Here is a 16,603-nt window from a genome sequence, read left to right on the forward strand (position 1 = left end):
TGTTTTTTTTTATTACCACATGAATCGTTGTAATTGATCTGGCTGATTTGTCCACACAAAAGGTTTGTACACAAACAGATAGACAGTAACAAGATGGATAGAGAAATATAACCCCAGGCCAAGGATCGTGCGTGGTGTTTGAGTGGGGGGTGGAATATGCACCATATAAAACAGAAACGGAATGATGAAGTAACGGAATTCAAGTAACGGTGACGGGACTAGAGTGAGTACAAGTGCAACCAAGTACCCAACAACCAGTAAAAAGCTTGTATGATTAGCTATATACAAGAGTCAGTGCTGCTGGTCTGTTATCCAGTGGTTCCCAGCTTACCAAATGCCTGGATGTTCAAGAATTCACTCACTGTGTACACAGGAGAAAGCAAGTAGCGCACGGTCCAGTGGCGCCTGTAGATCTTGTGCCATACATAGAAGGTGTAATGTCGATTGTCGCTCAGGAGAAAGGGATGCTCATGTCTAGCAAACAGATCAGTATTAGAGGTCGGTAGAATTCCAATACTACTCACGTATATCGATGGACAAAAAATAATGTCAGCAGAGTGGATGCGATACCATAAACAAAACTAATACACATCAGCTTGGAAGGATGACTTTTTGACAGGGGATTTACCTCTTGATGCTAAGCAGCTTCAATACTGATGCCAGAGACAATGTCCAAGGAGCTGCAAAGAACGACAAGAAGGATGAATAGTAGAACAATTGAGGGAAATGCAAGCCAGCAACATGATTTGAGCGATCGCCCAAGACGATGCCGCCATTCCAAACCAGAAATAAAGCAAATGAGGCCATGCCCAATAGAAAGGTCCAGATGGCAGGTAGCACAATCCTAATGTTCACCAGCGTGTTGGCAACGAGGCTGTAAATAGACTGCATTGCTTGTGCTGATGAGTGCGGTTAGATTGACCGGATGGCTCTTAATGGCCCTGAATTAGTTTACCTGGCTGGTGGATCGATGCGCATGCTGGATTGTACAATGCAATGCTGGTATCTTCGTTCTTTTTGCTATTGCTGACATGGCTTAGGATATCTATGATGGTTACCATCATAAAAAGGCACAGCCAGATGACATTGGTTTGACGAAATGTCAGTGAAGCCATACTGATAATACCGGCAAGTCTGTATCTCTTCTTTTTCGCTAGTAAATAAGACTGCAAGACTAGCCATGTGGATCCAGGATCAGTGTAGTATAGAAAGTTGTAGAAGAAGCCAACAGGGAACCATGTCAATGTCAGTGCATACATGTGTGTTCTCCAGTCATGCTTGATGGCTGGATGCAACGTGATGACCAGAGAGATCAGAGTGAAATACAATCCAATTGAGAACAGTATATTTGTGAAACGCAATGTATTTACAGTACAGAAATCATAGCCAAACATGCCACCTATCCAGGCCATCCCATTACTGGCCAGATACCTAGAGCAACTTAATGTCAGCATGCCGACAGATCAAACATTATAGGTACTAGCATGCCATACAGCCCTGGTGGTGTTGTTAGTTTTGGATCCCAGGTGTAGTAATCACCATGACAATACTGCTGTGCCTGAGGTACGTGAAATATCTCGTCCTATTATAGAAACATGAGCATATGAGATGATGGCCATCTTGTGCGTTTTGTTACCATGTAAGGTTCAGGTACATGTCGATTGATGAATTGAGATGTGGCTATTAGATTCGCTACATGTAGAAGGAGAAATAGCATGGTGCAAATGTCGAGCAGGATGAGAGAAGAAGCGAACGCCAATCTCGAGTTTGAAAGTCCACTTGAGCTACCTTCCATCAGACACGTTATAACAGTTTTGTAAGGGTATCATTGGTCAGTAAAATGGAGGGAAAAAAAGACAGCAGCTTTTGAAGGGTCAAATGTGAATAAGCTTATTTGTTGCAACAAGCTACTCTTGTTCTTTCTTTCTTTTTTCCACTATTTTGCATCGAAAAAAACGAAACAAAGAAATCAACACTTGCAAGAAAGGCTCATATTCTATATCTTTTCTCTATTCATAACACGGTACATCTCTCTCTCTCTCCCTCTCTCTTCTTAAACAATGACCTCAAACGAATCTTTGGATAATTTGTCTCCTGCTGCTAAATTAGCTCTTCTCCACGCCCAAGCTGCTAATCCTTCCACCAACCAAGTTGAACAAGATCCTTTCGTCCCCTCCCCTGATGATCCTGTTGTTGTTATGGATAACTCTGCTTATGAACCTCTCATTGCTGGCGATTTTCCCACTCCCATTGGTAAGCCCATCTCCTCCATCCCTGCTCCCAAGAAGGAACCTGCTACCAAGAAGAAGCTCGACTTGAACTCTGAGTCTGCTTTCCCTTCTCTCTCTGCTTCTCCTCGCGCTCCTGTCGCTAGTGGCTGGTCCTCTGCTGCTTCTTCTCGCGTGAAGGCTCCTCAAGCCGCCTCTGGTTCGCCCCGCTCAAGACCTATGGCTCCTGCTTCTGGTAGTGTCAAGAAGTCTGCTGCCACCCAAGTTACTGATGTTCTCGAGTTGCCTGCTAACCAACAGATTTCCAACATGGCCAGCAAGCCTCTTGGTTTCAAGAGCAGTGCTGATGTGATTCAACAAGTCATCAACAAGACAGGTACCAACATCATTGCCTCAACCAACCGTTCTGGCACCACCACCTTCCTCATTCAAGGTACTCCCAACGATGTTGCCAGAGCCAAGAGAGAATTGATTGCTGGTCTTGTCGTCAAGGTAAGTTTGAATTAGCGTTGTTTAGATTGATACAAGGTATTGACCTATTGCGTATGCGTGTGTGTGTGTGTGTGTGTGTGTGTCATCTAGCGTACTGTCGAGATTGCAGTTCCTGCCAACACGCGTCGTTTCATTATTGGTGCCAAGGGTGCCAATCTCAAGCAAATTGAAGCTCTCTCCAACACCCGCATCAACTTTCCTCGCAAAGAAGATGAGGAGTTTGCTCACCATGACGAGGATTCTGATGAGGCTGTCATTGTCACCATTATGGGCGATGCTCAAGGCATCAGAATGGCCAAGGAGGAAATTGAAAAGATTGTTGGTGAAAAGGTAAGCAATTATTAGTGTGTAACAGTGTGCAAGCGCAGTACGAGATATTGATTGTTCTTTTTTTTTTACCACTCCTAGGCTGCCAAGCAGACCATCAAGATCGACAACTTGGATAGCAAATACTACCTTTTCCTTGCTGGCCCTCAAAACAGCAACATCAAAAAGTTGGAGGAGGAATACAATGTCAAGATCCACATCCCTGCTGTAATTGTGGATGGTAATACTAACCGTGTAACTGCTATTTCCATCACCGGTGATAAGGAAAAGGTGCAAGCAGCCAAGCAAGCTTTGGAAAACGCTTATGCCGACATTGAAAAGTCCACCCGCTCTGTTGCCATTAGCATTCCCAAGCAGCAGCACAAGTATCTTTACGGTAAGAACGGCGAAACCCTCAAGGAGATCTTGGCTGAATCCAATTGTACTGTGGAGATCCCTCCTCTTGATGATCCCTCCGAGAATGTCACCATTATTGGCCCAGATGCTGATTTGGTCAAGGGCTTAACTGTCATTATGGAGAAGGCTCGTTCTCATCATGTCGTTTTCCTCGACTTGGCTGAAAACTACAAATCCCATGGTAAAAACTCCATCAAGTATGCTCGCTGTGCTATCCAATACTTGAAGGCCAAGAACAGTCTTAAGAAGGTTGAAAAGGAGCACAATGTCGAAGTTGGCATTCCTACCTGGGATGAGATGATTAGAAAGGTCAATCTCGACTTTGTCAGCAAGGTTGAAAAGGATGCTGCTCTTGCACAAAAGGCTATCTCCAACATTGCCCGTGAATTGACTCCTGATCTCTTTGGCTCTGTCGACATTGAAGTCTATCTTCAACAATACATTCTCACCACCCACCGTGCTGCTATCGACCGCATTCAATCCAACAACAATGTCAGTCTTGCTGTTCCTACAGAAAGTGAAAACTCCCCTACCATCTTGATCGTCTACATTGGCGATGACAAGTCTGATGCTAAGGCTGCCATCGAGAAGGCCTCTGCTGAATTGAAGAAGCTTGCTGCTGACTCTTCTGATTACATCTCCAAGAGCACCAATATCCCCATCCAATTCCACGATGCCCTTCGTGGTCCCAAGGGCACTACTCTGAACGCCATCATTGGTGAAACTGAGGCTGTTGTCCGTTTCGGTCCCAAGGAAAAGGTTGAGGTGCGTGGTCTCACCAAGGATGTCAACCAGGTGATGGCTTCCCTTCAAAAGGCCTTTGATGCTGTCCAACAAGACGATTTTGCTAAGCCCTACACTGCCGAGTTCTTTATTCCTGCCAACTTTTCAGCTCATATCATTGGTAAGGCTGGTATCCACATCAACAAGCTCAAGGATGATCTTGGTGTCAAGATTGATATTGGAGAGAACAACAAGTCTGAGGAAAAGACTGTTACCGGTAAGAAGGACAAGAAGAATGCCGAACCTGTCAAGGTTGTTATCCAAGGCCCCAAGATCAATGTCGAAGCTGCCAAGGAACGCATCAATTCCCAAGTCTCTAATTTGGCTGACCAAGTGACATTGTCCCTGAAGGTTCCCAAGGCATTTCATCGTTTCTTGATTGGTCCCAGTGGCCGCTATGTCAAGAAGCTCGAAGACAAGTACAATGTCTTTATCAAATTCCCTAAATCAGGTAACCGTGGTGATGAAAGTCCCTCTTCTCCCTCCCCTACCAACCCTGATGAGATCACTGTGCGTGGTGGTAAGAAGGATGCTCAATCCGCCAAGGAAGAACTCATGGAACTCTACGAATACGAAAAGGAGGAGCAAGAAAAGAGAAAGGAAAGAGAGCAAAAGCACAAGGAATACGAGGAGAAGCGTGCTGCTGAAGATAAGAGAAGAGCCGAGGAGAGAGCTGCTAGAGAAGCAAGAGATGCTGCCAAAGAGGCTGCCAGAGAAGCTAAAAGAGCTGAAAAGGAAGCTGCTGCTGCTGCTGCCAAGAAGGAGTAAATGCCTTATATACACACATTATTTCAAATCACTTTTCTTACAATTGTCATAAGAGCCATCGCTCTCTGTAGTTCCTCTTTTTTTTTTTAATCTTTATTCACCTATTATTTCATCGTATCCGTAACTTTTTTGTATTTAGAAGAAAAAAAAATCGCAATAAATATATCACAAGCTTTTGAAGTGCAATATCCCTTTATTGAAATTGGTTTCCCAGGTGAAAAAACAAGAGTACAAGCTTTGAAACGCCCATTTATCCTCAACGAACAGACAATTCAGGTGTCAAAAACACTGGATAGAATTGCTTATCCCAACGGTGTCTATCGTATTTAGATATACGACATTGACAAGTTGAGCAATCCCTCTAAATACTATGATGAAGTCTTGAGATATTTGAACCAATATGGCGTAGTAGTGGAACTGCATCTACATTATGCTGGAGTTGGCGACTGGTTTACTGGTGAAGGATGTGCCATTTGGATTGACAAGGAAAATCCAGCCTGTGAAGAGTTTGGATTTTACAAGCATCCCAAGTTGGATTTTGCTGTAGATATATACAGAGTAAATAATTAGCTCGAATGACTTTACTCTAAAAAAAAAACATTTGTCATGATAATTTGCTGAATAAACACAAATGTATACTTTCAAAGCCTTTATAGTGTCTCAAATCTCGAATGATTTACTGCAACTTGATAAGGAGTTATAAATTCTGCTTGAGCAAAGGAAAATGTGTCGTTTTATCCATCTATAAACATAGCGATACATTGGTATACATTGCATTGTATGTTTCCGTATGTATCTCTACTGGATAAGTCTTGTTGATTTATAAGCTTAAATGTACATTTCCTTCATTGATTGCGAGGCAGCTACAATGTCGGAAGAGGTATCTTGCTCTTGACCATCCTGAGGCTTTGCTTGTTGTTTGTAGCCGGCCTTGCGAGCTGCTTTAGCTCTATCTTTCATGAGTTTGTTTTCCTTTTGTCGTTTCTTTTGCTCTTTTTTACGCTCTGCTGCTGATAGTTTCTTGGGTTTTACTGGTGGTGCTTCTGATGGCTTTTCAAGCACATTCTGAGGATCCTTTTCTTCTTTGGTCTCGTCTAAAAGTTCCTCGCCAGGAGTTTGTTCAGGTATGTCTTGGAGAACAGGCACGTTTGTTGAAATATTATCATGAATGGCAGTAGTTTGCTCTTTTTGTTCTAGTGTCTTCATCGGAATGGTCTCCTCTGGTGTTTGTGTTAATGTGCTCGCTTCATCTGGAGTACCAACAGTCGCTGGATCTGCTTTCGCTGGCTCGTTGTGCTCCAATTCATACATTGCATCGATGACCTTGTCAGGATCCCCCTTATGCTTGATCAATAATCTTCGAATTTTACGTATACTCGCATCAGGAAAGGCGCTTCTGACAACTTTTTCTTTTGAACTGAGCTCTTCATCCTTGTCCTCTTCGATGTCATCCTCTTTTTTAAAAGTTTCGTCATTATCTAAACTCTGCTCCATGGTCTATCAGCGAATTTTTGATTTAGGTATACATGCCATGTGTATGCGAGTGTAATCGGTACCTTGATTTCTGGTGGTCCTGAATAAGGCCCATCAATGTTCCTTACAGAGCTGTAGTGCTCCCAACTGTGATATCTGTGTATATGCTTGTCAATCCACAGCTCATACTTGTTTGACTAGGATACATACGCAATATGTAGTATCTGCCTTGGCTCTTCCTCTTCTTCCACCTTTTCATCTTCATCATCGACACCATTGATTACATAGCTACACATTTCAAGCATTAGGCTATAGTGCTGATGCCTAAAAGGATACACAAACTCACATCATGCCCGGCTGATACACTTTGATATCAACCTTTTTCAGTTTTGCGAATGCTGCCAGTTCCATATTTCCACTAAACGTTGCATCTTGAGACATGCACTCAACATGATGTTCAAAAGATTGATCGTCTTCTACGAAAAACTTGTATGTCTCTTCATTTTCTCGAAGATACTGGCACACTTCCTGTCTGATAGCCTTGTGGTTTCCATCATGGCCATAATACTGATCTGACAGCGATCTGTTGACAATGGTCAATACAGCAAGCACACGCCTATGATGTTTACATACCTGAATAAACAGTTACCATCGCCTGTGATGCTCTTTGTACATAGTCCAAGGTTTTTTAGCTGTGAATCTAGATTCTCTGGGTCGCCAAAGAGGGGTTTCTACTTCATGTCAGCAAAGGCATTCTACATGCTAGTTGTCACCTAGTTACATCCATGGCTCGTCGTTGTTTGCGAGTGAGCTTTTCTGATATGTACTATCCAATTAATGAAACAGTCGATTACGTTGTCTTTAATGGCGATATCCTACCTCGCCTTGTTCTCTTTTCTCTTCCTTTGGCCATGAGTGTTGTCTGTATATGTTGTGGAAAGAAAGAGAATAGACAGAGGACTTGTATTTCGTTCATTGTTCAAACAAGAGAGGGGTGTGTGCATAGCCTGTTTGCATTAAATGAGCATCGCTGCCCATTGTGCACTTTTCATTCCCTTTTTCGTTCGTTCAAAGAAGAAAGCTTGATAGATCTTGTTAACAAATATGCAATGGCGTACGCTCACATTGTTGCTTAGTGGTCTAGCAGTAATATACATTGCCATATTATCGCAGGACACACCTTATCTCCATCCAAAGATAGTCTACACGTCCAATTACCCGCCCATTTTCCCATTCAAACCCGACAAGCTCGTGCTTACTACAGTGGGTGCTTATATCTATCTAACAGCATTCAAGTATGAGGCAACTACACTGGGGAACAGAGGCTCTGTTGTGGGTACAGGCAGACTTAAGCTGGGAGTCAATGGTACGAATGATATTGACACATGGCATAAGCAATTAACGCATGCTCCTTTATAGGCACCATCAAGCAAGTCAAGAAGCCCCTTTCTAATTTGTTAACAGAGAGAGATTTACTAGAGACAGATGGTAATAGATTAATAGAGCATAGTAGCTTTTTTTTTTTGCTGACCATCAGCTATAGGATGGATACCCTGTTTTGAGCATGCATTAACAGGCCCAGTGTCGAAAGTGTCTATACGGAACAGCCATAACCAAGATGTCCAGACGCAATTTGCTGTACTGTATCACCAGATTGAAGACGATAACTCGTATCATTTTGTGAGGGTTTATTACACCACTGTCGACGATGGAAGCCAAGTTACTTTCGAGTACAAGGATATCCAATTACCAGGCACAACGTGGGTAGATGAAATCTCTTTGGAGAACAGTTCGTTACTGTATTCGAGGTATGATATACAAACGCAGCTGTCCATCGAGATCAAGGCAACTCATGCTGCAATTATGCAGAGATCCTGACCAGTACGAATTTCATATCATGACGTTACCGCCAACATTTATACAGCCACCACATACCACCTTGGTCTCGAACTACCCAATTGAGCACGGAAGACGAGTGGAAGGTATTAAAAACAAGAGGATGCCTTGTAGTGTAGTCATTGACAGCCACCATTGTGATTGCTTTAGAATGGTCGCAGCCTTACTCAACAGAGCAATACGCAACCCTGCTTTCTAGACTGTATTCACCTGTGTAATGTGCCTGAATAAGCAACAGATGCTTGCCATTTGATGCTAATGCAATCTTGACTTTTTATTAGAAACGATACATACAGAGTGTTTACATTGAGTGTGCACAAAACATCAGCTACGTTTTATGTCAACATCACAATTGCTGACAATGCCACTCTCATGAACGCAGATAACAAGCCCGTTAAGACATGGATACAGCGAGAAAAGGGCAAATCAGAGGTAGGTCCGAATGCAATCAGTAGCAAGCAAGTTGTCCTAAATCAGACATCTAGTATCCCGTCTATAACGAGGAAAGCATTGATTACGTCGGATTCGCAGATGTCAGCAATTATCAAAATGCAAGACAACAGGTCAGCAAGCTGGATATGCCTGAACTGTACTCTTCAGTCTCAGCAGGTGCCAACACAATTGTGTTTCCGTACATCAAGAACAAGTTTATTACTCTGGATTTCACAGATCGTATTGACATTCTCATGCGCATCAAAAAGGAAAAAGAACGCTTGTATTCCAACAATGGCAGAAAGAGCTTCCTCAACGAGTATTACTATTGGCAAGGATACGAGACGGTGGATGCCGAGATCAGAGGACTTCAATTGAATGATAACGACGACATGTTGGCACTCTGGACGGAATTCAACTATGTCTATATTTACACCAGGAAGAAGCAAGAAGTAAAGCCAGAAACAACGCTAGGAAAAATTGACCGATGGGTAGATTACTGGCTATCTGAAATGTCAGAGGAAGAAAAAGAATTACGAGAGGCTTATTTCCCTGCTCCTTGGCAGCTGGACATGGCCATCGCACCCATCAAGGACGAATATGGAAACTCAAAGGTATGTTCGTTGCAGATCACTCTTCATAAATCTTGTCTTAATAGCGTATATCGATAGTCCATTGGTACAGTGCAGTTTTGGAGGGACAAAGATGGAGATCAAGAAGCTCAATACATATGTGAGTTGTCAAAATATAATAGACCCATGAAAGATTCTCATCTGTGAACTGTAGTCGTTGCGCTAAAGAATGGAAATGTGAATTCGTATCGTGTAGACCAGCATGAACAACAAAAGACGGCTGATTTCTGGTCTTTTGCTTCTGAGAGGTGGGATATGCTCTTTGGTAAGTGATACGTGGCATGTCATTTGACTTTTGTTAACAACATTTCTAGCCATGTCCATGGTCATAGCCATTTTTGTATATAATGAATACCAGCGTCCATGAGAGGGCCCTTTGCAGTTTCTTTTGACTTTTCTAAAACATGTAACAATAAATCATTTAGATTACGATAAAAAAGTGTCGTCGTGACCTACCAGAAGGATATAAAAAAAAAAACTGCATTTAGAGCATCGAATACCGAGCAAGTTTCAAAAGACCTTTGTTCGTGCTTACAAGCATGCTCACGAGATCTTGACTGAAGAACCAGAACGACAAGCTTGTAATCATATCAACAAGGATGCACACATTTGACTCGACCCTCAAATGAGATTGGAGCTAATTGTTGATGAAGCTGGACACACTCAGAATCTACCAACTGACAACGAGATTGCAGCCATCATTCCCAATGAATATTCTGATGCATATTTTAGAAATATTTCTCTTCACATACTAACATATTTTTTTAGCCTGTGGTAATTGTCTCTTTTGAACGAATCAGTCAAACGCATGCTGCCGATATGCCATGTTGAAATGCTGCAAATCATGATTAGGAAGTTGCGATTGCTTATATTTTGGTCATGAGTTGGGGAGTCTAGTGTTGCAGATACAAAAATGTCCAACAAAAGCAAAAGAAAGTAATCAGGTTAAATGATAGTCCTTTTGATTTTGCAATTCCCATGTAACTAGCATCCCAATCACCATTATCATCAGAAAGGCATTTTGGTCAGCCAGCAGCAGAACCGTCCATCGCAGCCGGCCAAAATTCATTCAAACTCAGATTTTTTTTTTTCCTGTTCAACAGTGGCCAGATTTCGTCTTTTCTTCGACTTGTTTAATCTACTTTGTACTATTCGACTATAAAATTGTGATGATCACCCTACGCTTCCTAATACATTCTTGAAGTACTTTTCAAGACGCTTCCAATGGTGCTAACTGTAGCAAGAGTTTTGACTGAACTTGCCGAGCAATTTATTAAAATATGAAATAAAGTTTTTACCGAAAATATCCAGATTTTGCATATAAAATCATCATAAAAGTGTTTTCATAGGTTGCCTTGGATCAAGAGAAACGTTTTGAATTAATATATACCATAGTAAAAGTCTCTATTTTCAAGGTGAAAAAAGCGATCGCTTAATTTTCGATGGAAGCCATGAGGGGTACCTCATGCTTTTGGGTCGATTTTTGGCCATGTTTTTTTGGTCCTCAAAAAGTTGAGCAAAAGTGTCAGGAAGTAACTGCTATATCAGAGCAACCATTTGGTGCTACTTTGGTGTCCTAAAATGGCTTTCAACACGAGAAATTACTGCTCAAATACACCTAGATTTTGCTACGATTTGCACCATTTTGAGTATCAAAAGGTTTTCCAAGTGTGCTATTTGCCCATATATGAATTGTTCCTGATTAAGCATATGTATAGCATCATAGGAAAGCCAGATCTACAGTTGAAGGTCGTTTATGAAGAGTTTTCGGATGCTGACAAAAGGTTTGAACGCAAAGTTTCAATGTACATTATCAGGATGGCGCATTTTTTTTCCGCAAGAGTTTCTAGGCGTCAACAGACCCAAAGAGAGAGATATGCAAATCTGATACAAGCACATGTCCGACATTGATTTAATGTAGAGACAGAAAACTGTCTCCTTAACATGCTTTAAAATTGCTGATATATCAGGGCTTGATGCGTTCTATACAAACTTTAACTAATGCCACGTCTTAAAAGCTAGTAGATGCATCGATAGGCTATGTTCATCCCCTGACATAATTGCTTCAAGTTGACTGATGACATTTATGTAGAAACCGGCATTTTCAGTTGTTGAAGCACATTGGGTTACTCAAAAGCGTAGATGGCAAAAGTCAAAGAGCAACTGACAGTGTTTAGACACTGTACGACTGTAAACATATCAAATATGGAAATCCAGTAGATGTCTTGATTTGAATTTCGATTTGAAAATAGAGGAGGCTGCCCCTCTTTCGTTCCTACATATCTTTTTTTTGTTATCCCCCCTTTTTTGTCTCTTTATACGGGCAGAATGATAAAAGATACCCAAGGACAGACAGCGGCTGTTCAAGTAGGTAAGTCTCTCTTCGCTCTATTACAGGAGATTCCTGACTCATTCTGTGTATGCCTGATAGCCCTTAGAATTCGACCACTGACTGAGCGTGATCGAGCACAACCTCGCTTTGCAAATTCCTCGAGTAGCGATGTGCTGAGAGCCCAGGAGAACCATGTTCAGATTGTATCTCAAAACAAGTATTTTACCTATGACCATGTGTTTGGAACAGACACACAACAGGGCGACATCTTTGCTCGACTTGGAGAGAGACCAGTACAGAAATTCGTCGAAGGTATGTAAGCCTGGGTACATGAGATTTGTACATTTCTGGCTTAGAATCTAACAGACAACATGTATAGGCTATAATGTCACGATGTTGGCCTATGTAGATATCTTATTGTTGCTTCATGGCCCATATCAGAATCATTAAACCTCTTCTATTTAATAGGGACAAACATCATCTGGAAAGACATACACCATGGGAACAGCACAGCATACAGGTGCAACAGACCCAGAAGAAGATGGCATTGTACCACGAGCGATGGCACTACTATTTGACATCCTCAACCAACAGCAGCAGTCGGAACCATCATCAGGCTCGCCAGCATCCTCGGTCAATGGAAAGAGCAGTCTGCGCCCATTGTCTCAAATACACCATTCAAATCAGCAACAAAAATTAGTGTATAGATACTCTGTCAAAGTATCCTTTGTTGAGATTTACAATGAGGAATTGATCGACTTGCTCAACTCGGCACATCCCTCAGAGAAGCCACCAGTGACCATTCGAGAAGACACAAAGGGCCATATTTACTGGACTGGTGTAAAGGAAGTAACTGTGCACAGCACCAATGATGTATTGCAGTAAGATGGAAGGATTGTAGATGCAGACAGACCCGACATTGACTCTTTTTGCTAGTTTCCTGCAACAAGGCACCGAGAATCGAGCTACCGGCTCGACTGACATGAACGAGAAATCATCTCGATCTCACGCTATATTTTCTGTGACACTAAAGCAAGAAAGATGGGTTCCTACATCACCGCAATCCAGCAGAGCGGCGAGTCCTGTTACGTCCAAGCTACAGCAATCCAAGCAACAGCAGCGACTATCAACCACTGCAAAATCAAATGCCACACCAAATGCCGAGGATGGCGATTGGATCATCACCAGCTCGAAATTCCACTTTGTCGATTTAGCTGGTAGTGAAAGAGTAAGCTAATGCAAACGAGATGCTTTTGTATATATATATATATATATATATTGATATTGATATTTCATCTGTCAAATTAGTTGAAGAGAACGGCGGCAGAAGGAGACAGAAGAAAGGAAGGCATCAACATCAATGCGGGGTTACTTGCGCTTGGCAATGTGATATCGGCTCTCGGCGATCCCTCCAAGAAAAGCACTCATGTCCCCTATCGAGACTCCAAGCTGACACGATTACTGCAAGATTCGCTTGGTGGCAGTGCAATGACTCTCATGATTGCATGTGTAAGTCCTGCGGAATCCAATCTGTCAGAAACACTCAACACACTTCAATACGCCAATCGAGCTCGCAATATTAAGAACAAAATGGAAAAAAACGAGATGGAAGAGTGGATGACGACCGACAATGTTGATATGTTGCGAGCAACTATTTCCAAGCTGAAGAACGAGCTACGCAGCGTAAAATCAGCTCCCACCGCCAATAGTGCGAATAATCGAATGCAGCCACAATCACTAGAGTTTGATGATTTCTCGCCAACAGGGAGTCCGATGGCCAATCCTGATTTTGACGACTTGTACCATGAACAACACGTTATGATTGCAGATTTACAGCAGCAAGTGGAAGAATTACAAGGTGCAGCTGAATTCATCAAAGAGCGAAACATCATGGTGGAAAAGGAGCTCGTTCGACTGCACCAAGAGAGGGTCAACCCCGCTGATCAGGACTTTCAGCATTTGGTAGAGCCTGTCATTGAGGAGTACGAAAAAAGCATCTCTGGCCTGGAATCGCAATTAGCCATGATCCGTGCTGCACTCAGTCATTCTGATCAAGGCTTTGAGGAACAGCAATCAAAGATCGAGCAGCTGGAAATCGTCATTGACAGCCAAGAAAAAACGATCAATGAATTGCGACGACGAGTAGGGAAACTACTGGAGAGAAGGCTCAAGGATGAAACCTATATCACAGAGCTGGAAAAGAAGCTCATGGTGGCAGTGGAGGAGACTGTGCATGACCGAGAGATGCTGAGTGAGCTGAGAGGCAAGATCCTGAAACTAAAAGAAGTAGACGAGAATACAGAGCAGTATATCCATGATCTGGAAGGCCGTCTTACTGCCAGCGAGACAGAGCGGACCGAATTGAAAGAGAGGCTGGGTCAACTCATGATATCCACCAAAGAAGAATCAGCCGAGAACATGGAAGAGAAAGTGATGGTGAACCAAGAGTACCAAAAAGAAATGCAAGACCTGAAGCAAAAGCACGAGACTAGCGAAAAGGAGCGTCAGAAACTGCAGACACAGGTGGAGCAATTGCTGTTGGCCAACGTCGAGAATGAAGCCAAGGAGACCTCGATGGTAGCAAAGACTATCTCAACCTCAGACGAAAGCTATGAAAAGGACAAGCGCATAGCTGAACTCGAGTCCAACCTTGCCAATTTACAGCACGACCACCAGGATACCCTCAAAGAATTAGATGAAGTGCTCATGAGATACCAGGAAACTCTTGAAAGCAGCAACCCAGCGACCGAACAAGAAGTGCAATTACTGCGTGAATCTATTCAGCACCTGGAGCACGAGTTGGATATGTCAACCAAACGAGAAATGATCTTTAGGCAAATGTCAGAAGAGCACAACGAGTCTGCACAAGTCGAGCAAACGTTGCAAAAGCTGGAAGTGTCTCATGACAGCGTGTCCTTGGCTGATGTGTCCATGTCCAGTGACCATCACGCTATGGCACAGCAACAGCAGCAAATGGACAATGAGTTTGTGTTGCACAGCTTGGACGCACTTCAGCAGAAATACCAACAGCTCAAAGCAGATGTTCAGTTACAAAACATCAGGGTACAAGATGAGGATGATACTCCACAAGAAACCATGTTGGAGATACACACTCAATACGAGACTCAAATGCTGCGATACAAGCGTGAACTTAAGAATCTGACAAGAGTATTGAAGGAGATCAAACGAGTCAAGGCAGCTGAAATCAAATCTTCTCAAACTACTGCTACTTCCAACCCAGAGCACAAGATGCTGATGAAGAGCATTCAAGGCCTCGATAAGCAACTGACAGAACAGTACGACAAGATCAAGCTGGAAGCAAAGCGATTTTCAAATGACGTGCTGGACATGATTGCACACAACAGTGGGCTGGAAAACGAGCTTGGTGTCCTCAAGTCGAGAGAATCTGACCCAGTCAACAACACAGACACTTTTTCGTTGCCGAATCAAGTTGAACGCAACACAAACTCCAGTGTCTACAGTGACAATTCATCATTGCCATCTTCACCTCGTACCAGAAATTCTCTGATTCGTCCACCCACACATTTTAGCAACAGCAACAATAGTAACAGATCGTCCATTGTCAACTTGAGCAACACAAAGGAGGATACTATCGCCTTTAACACCAATAGTGATTCACTGCCTTCCCCATCATCAGCTGATCTGATTGCACAATATGAAAAGAATCGACATGCCTTGATGACACGATTATCCATTGCTAAACAAGATCTCAAGGCGCACCAGCTAGTTATTTTTGCTCTTGAAAACAAGTTCAAGACCTCAGAAATTGCATTGCACACTTGCAAAAAGCGCATTGAAGGTACGACTACCACTGTAACTGACATTGAGATTGAAGAGCTCATGTCCAAAATGGATGCCATGAAAATCCAGCTTGAATCAAGCGAGAAGCAAGAGAACAAATCAATATTAAACACGCAATCCTAACCATGTATATTATTACCACAAAATATTCCAATACCTTTAATTTGTTACTTTACTACCTCATTCAATACAAGACTTGTCTACTTTTTGAAACTTTGATATATTCGCATGAAGTCTATTTGGTGGATGCATGTAGAGAGAAAAGAATGCCAACTTGTGAGCGCCTGCGACATTGGGCGCTCTCGCATAGTAAACTCTGTATTGGATCTGTTACAGAAAGGCGTTACTCTAGCAGAATTGTTTTGCCATCCACAGTTATAGCTGAAAAACCTGAATTAATGCTGCTTTCAGCAAATGCAATTTTGGTAGGCTTTTGAAGATTTGATCTGACGTTTGACGATCTACTCCGGACAGCAACCAACGTAGCTGTACCGCCTATCCTTCCATCTGTAGGGCAGGCAGAGATCAATGCCCTTAGGATTCCTCTTTGTGTATAAACGAAACGCGCCCTAAGAAAGAATATCGATTTCTCCGTTTCGTATCATTCGCTGCTTTTGCTGTAGTCAGTTGTTTCAGGCTACTTGCAATTGTCATATTCTATGAGTTGCAGATCTATTCATTTATGCCAACATATGATACCTTCTATCGCCTTTTTTAATAAAGAGGCATGTGTAGTCTCATTAAAAGCTATGAGACCCAGGCGCTCCCATATCTTTTCTCGAAATCAAGTTACATGCGTTCAACACTCGCCGTTGATGCTTGGTACCGTTGTTTAACTGTTTAATCGCTACAAGATGTAAATGAGGTATAAATTTTCATCTTTGGTGGCGAGCTTACTATCACAGTTGAATACTCAAACATACCTTTTGTCCGCAGTATTCACTTGGTGCTGGGACAATATTACGATGGACAGATGCTGAATTGGAGGATCATTTTTGAAGCGGTGATCGTTGATGGAAAGT

The 16,603-nt window shown here is 42.5% G+C and overlaps 5 protein-coding genes across 5 annotated transcripts; 3 read left to right on the plus strand and 2 right to left on the minus strand.

Annotated features, from left to right (window-relative positions):
• Positions 1–12: 12 nt before the first annotated feature.
• ATC70_012138 (uncharacterized protein) lies at positions 13–1,639 on the minus strand (the record flags this gene model as incomplete). The annotated part of the gene is made up of 7 exons (XM_064831320.1): positions 13–278; positions 332–474; positions 525–581; positions 629–899; positions 956–1,431; positions 1,494–1,582; positions 1,637–1,639. 7 exons carry the CDS (start codon positions 1,637–1,639, stop codon positions 13–15), a joined length of 1,305 nt encoding a protein of 434 aa, XP_064688188.1.
• A 421-nt stretch (positions 1,640–2,060) lies between these two features.
• On the plus strand, positions 2,061–4,994 carry ATC70_012139 (uncharacterized protein; the record flags this gene model as incomplete). The annotated part of the gene is made up of 3 exons (XM_064831321.1): positions 2,061–2,720; positions 2,811–3,050; positions 3,129–4,994. The coding sequence occupies 3 exons, from the start codon at positions 2,061–2,063 to the stop codon at positions 4,992–4,994; spliced, it is 2,766 nt and encodes a 921-aa protein (XP_064688189.1).
• An 828-nt stretch (positions 4,995–5,822) lies between these two features.
• ATC70_012140 (uncharacterized protein) lies at positions 5,823–7,380 on the minus strand (the record flags this gene model as incomplete). The annotated part of the gene is made up of 7 exons (XM_064831322.1): positions 5,823–6,491; positions 6,551–6,623; positions 6,678–6,755; positions 6,814–7,050; positions 7,101–7,198; positions 7,249–7,283; positions 7,347–7,380. 7 exons carry the CDS (start codon positions 7,378–7,380, stop codon positions 5,823–5,825), a joined length of 1,224 nt encoding a protein of 407 aa, XP_064688190.1.
• Positions 7,381–7,571: 191 nt separating this feature from the next.
• Positions 7,572–9,794, plus strand: ATC70_012141 (uncharacterized protein; the record flags this gene model as incomplete). Its single annotated transcript, XM_064831323.1, has 10 exons — positions 7,572–7,833; positions 7,887–7,955; positions 8,011–8,275; positions 8,337–8,449; positions 8,514–8,577; positions 8,645–8,795; positions 8,849–9,409; positions 9,467–9,527; positions 9,582–9,692; positions 9,742–9,794. 10 exons carry the CDS (start codon positions 7,572–7,574, stop codon positions 9,792–9,794), a joined length of 1,710 nt encoding a protein of 569 aa, XP_064688191.1.
• Positions 9,795–11,755: 1,961 nt separating this feature from the next.
• On the plus strand, positions 11,756–15,704 carry ATC70_012142 (uncharacterized protein; the record flags this gene model as incomplete). Its single annotated transcript, XM_064831324.1, has 6 exons — positions 11,756–11,798; positions 11,859–12,071; positions 12,139–12,164; positions 12,228–12,640; positions 12,696–12,987; positions 13,068–15,704. 6 exons carry the CDS (start codon positions 11,756–11,758, stop codon positions 15,702–15,704), a joined length of 3,624 nt encoding a protein of 1,207 aa, XP_064688192.1.
• Positions 15,705–16,603: the final 899 nt, after the last annotated feature.

The sequence above is a fragment of the Mucor velutinosus genome (genome assembly GCF_035048745.1).
Source record: "Mucor velutinosus strain NIH1002 chromosome Unknown tig00001567, whole genome shotgun sequence".
In the NCBI taxonomy this organism is placed as follows: Eukaryota; Fungi; Mucoromycota; class Mucoromycetes; order Mucorales; family Mucoraceae; genus Mucor; species Mucor velutinosus.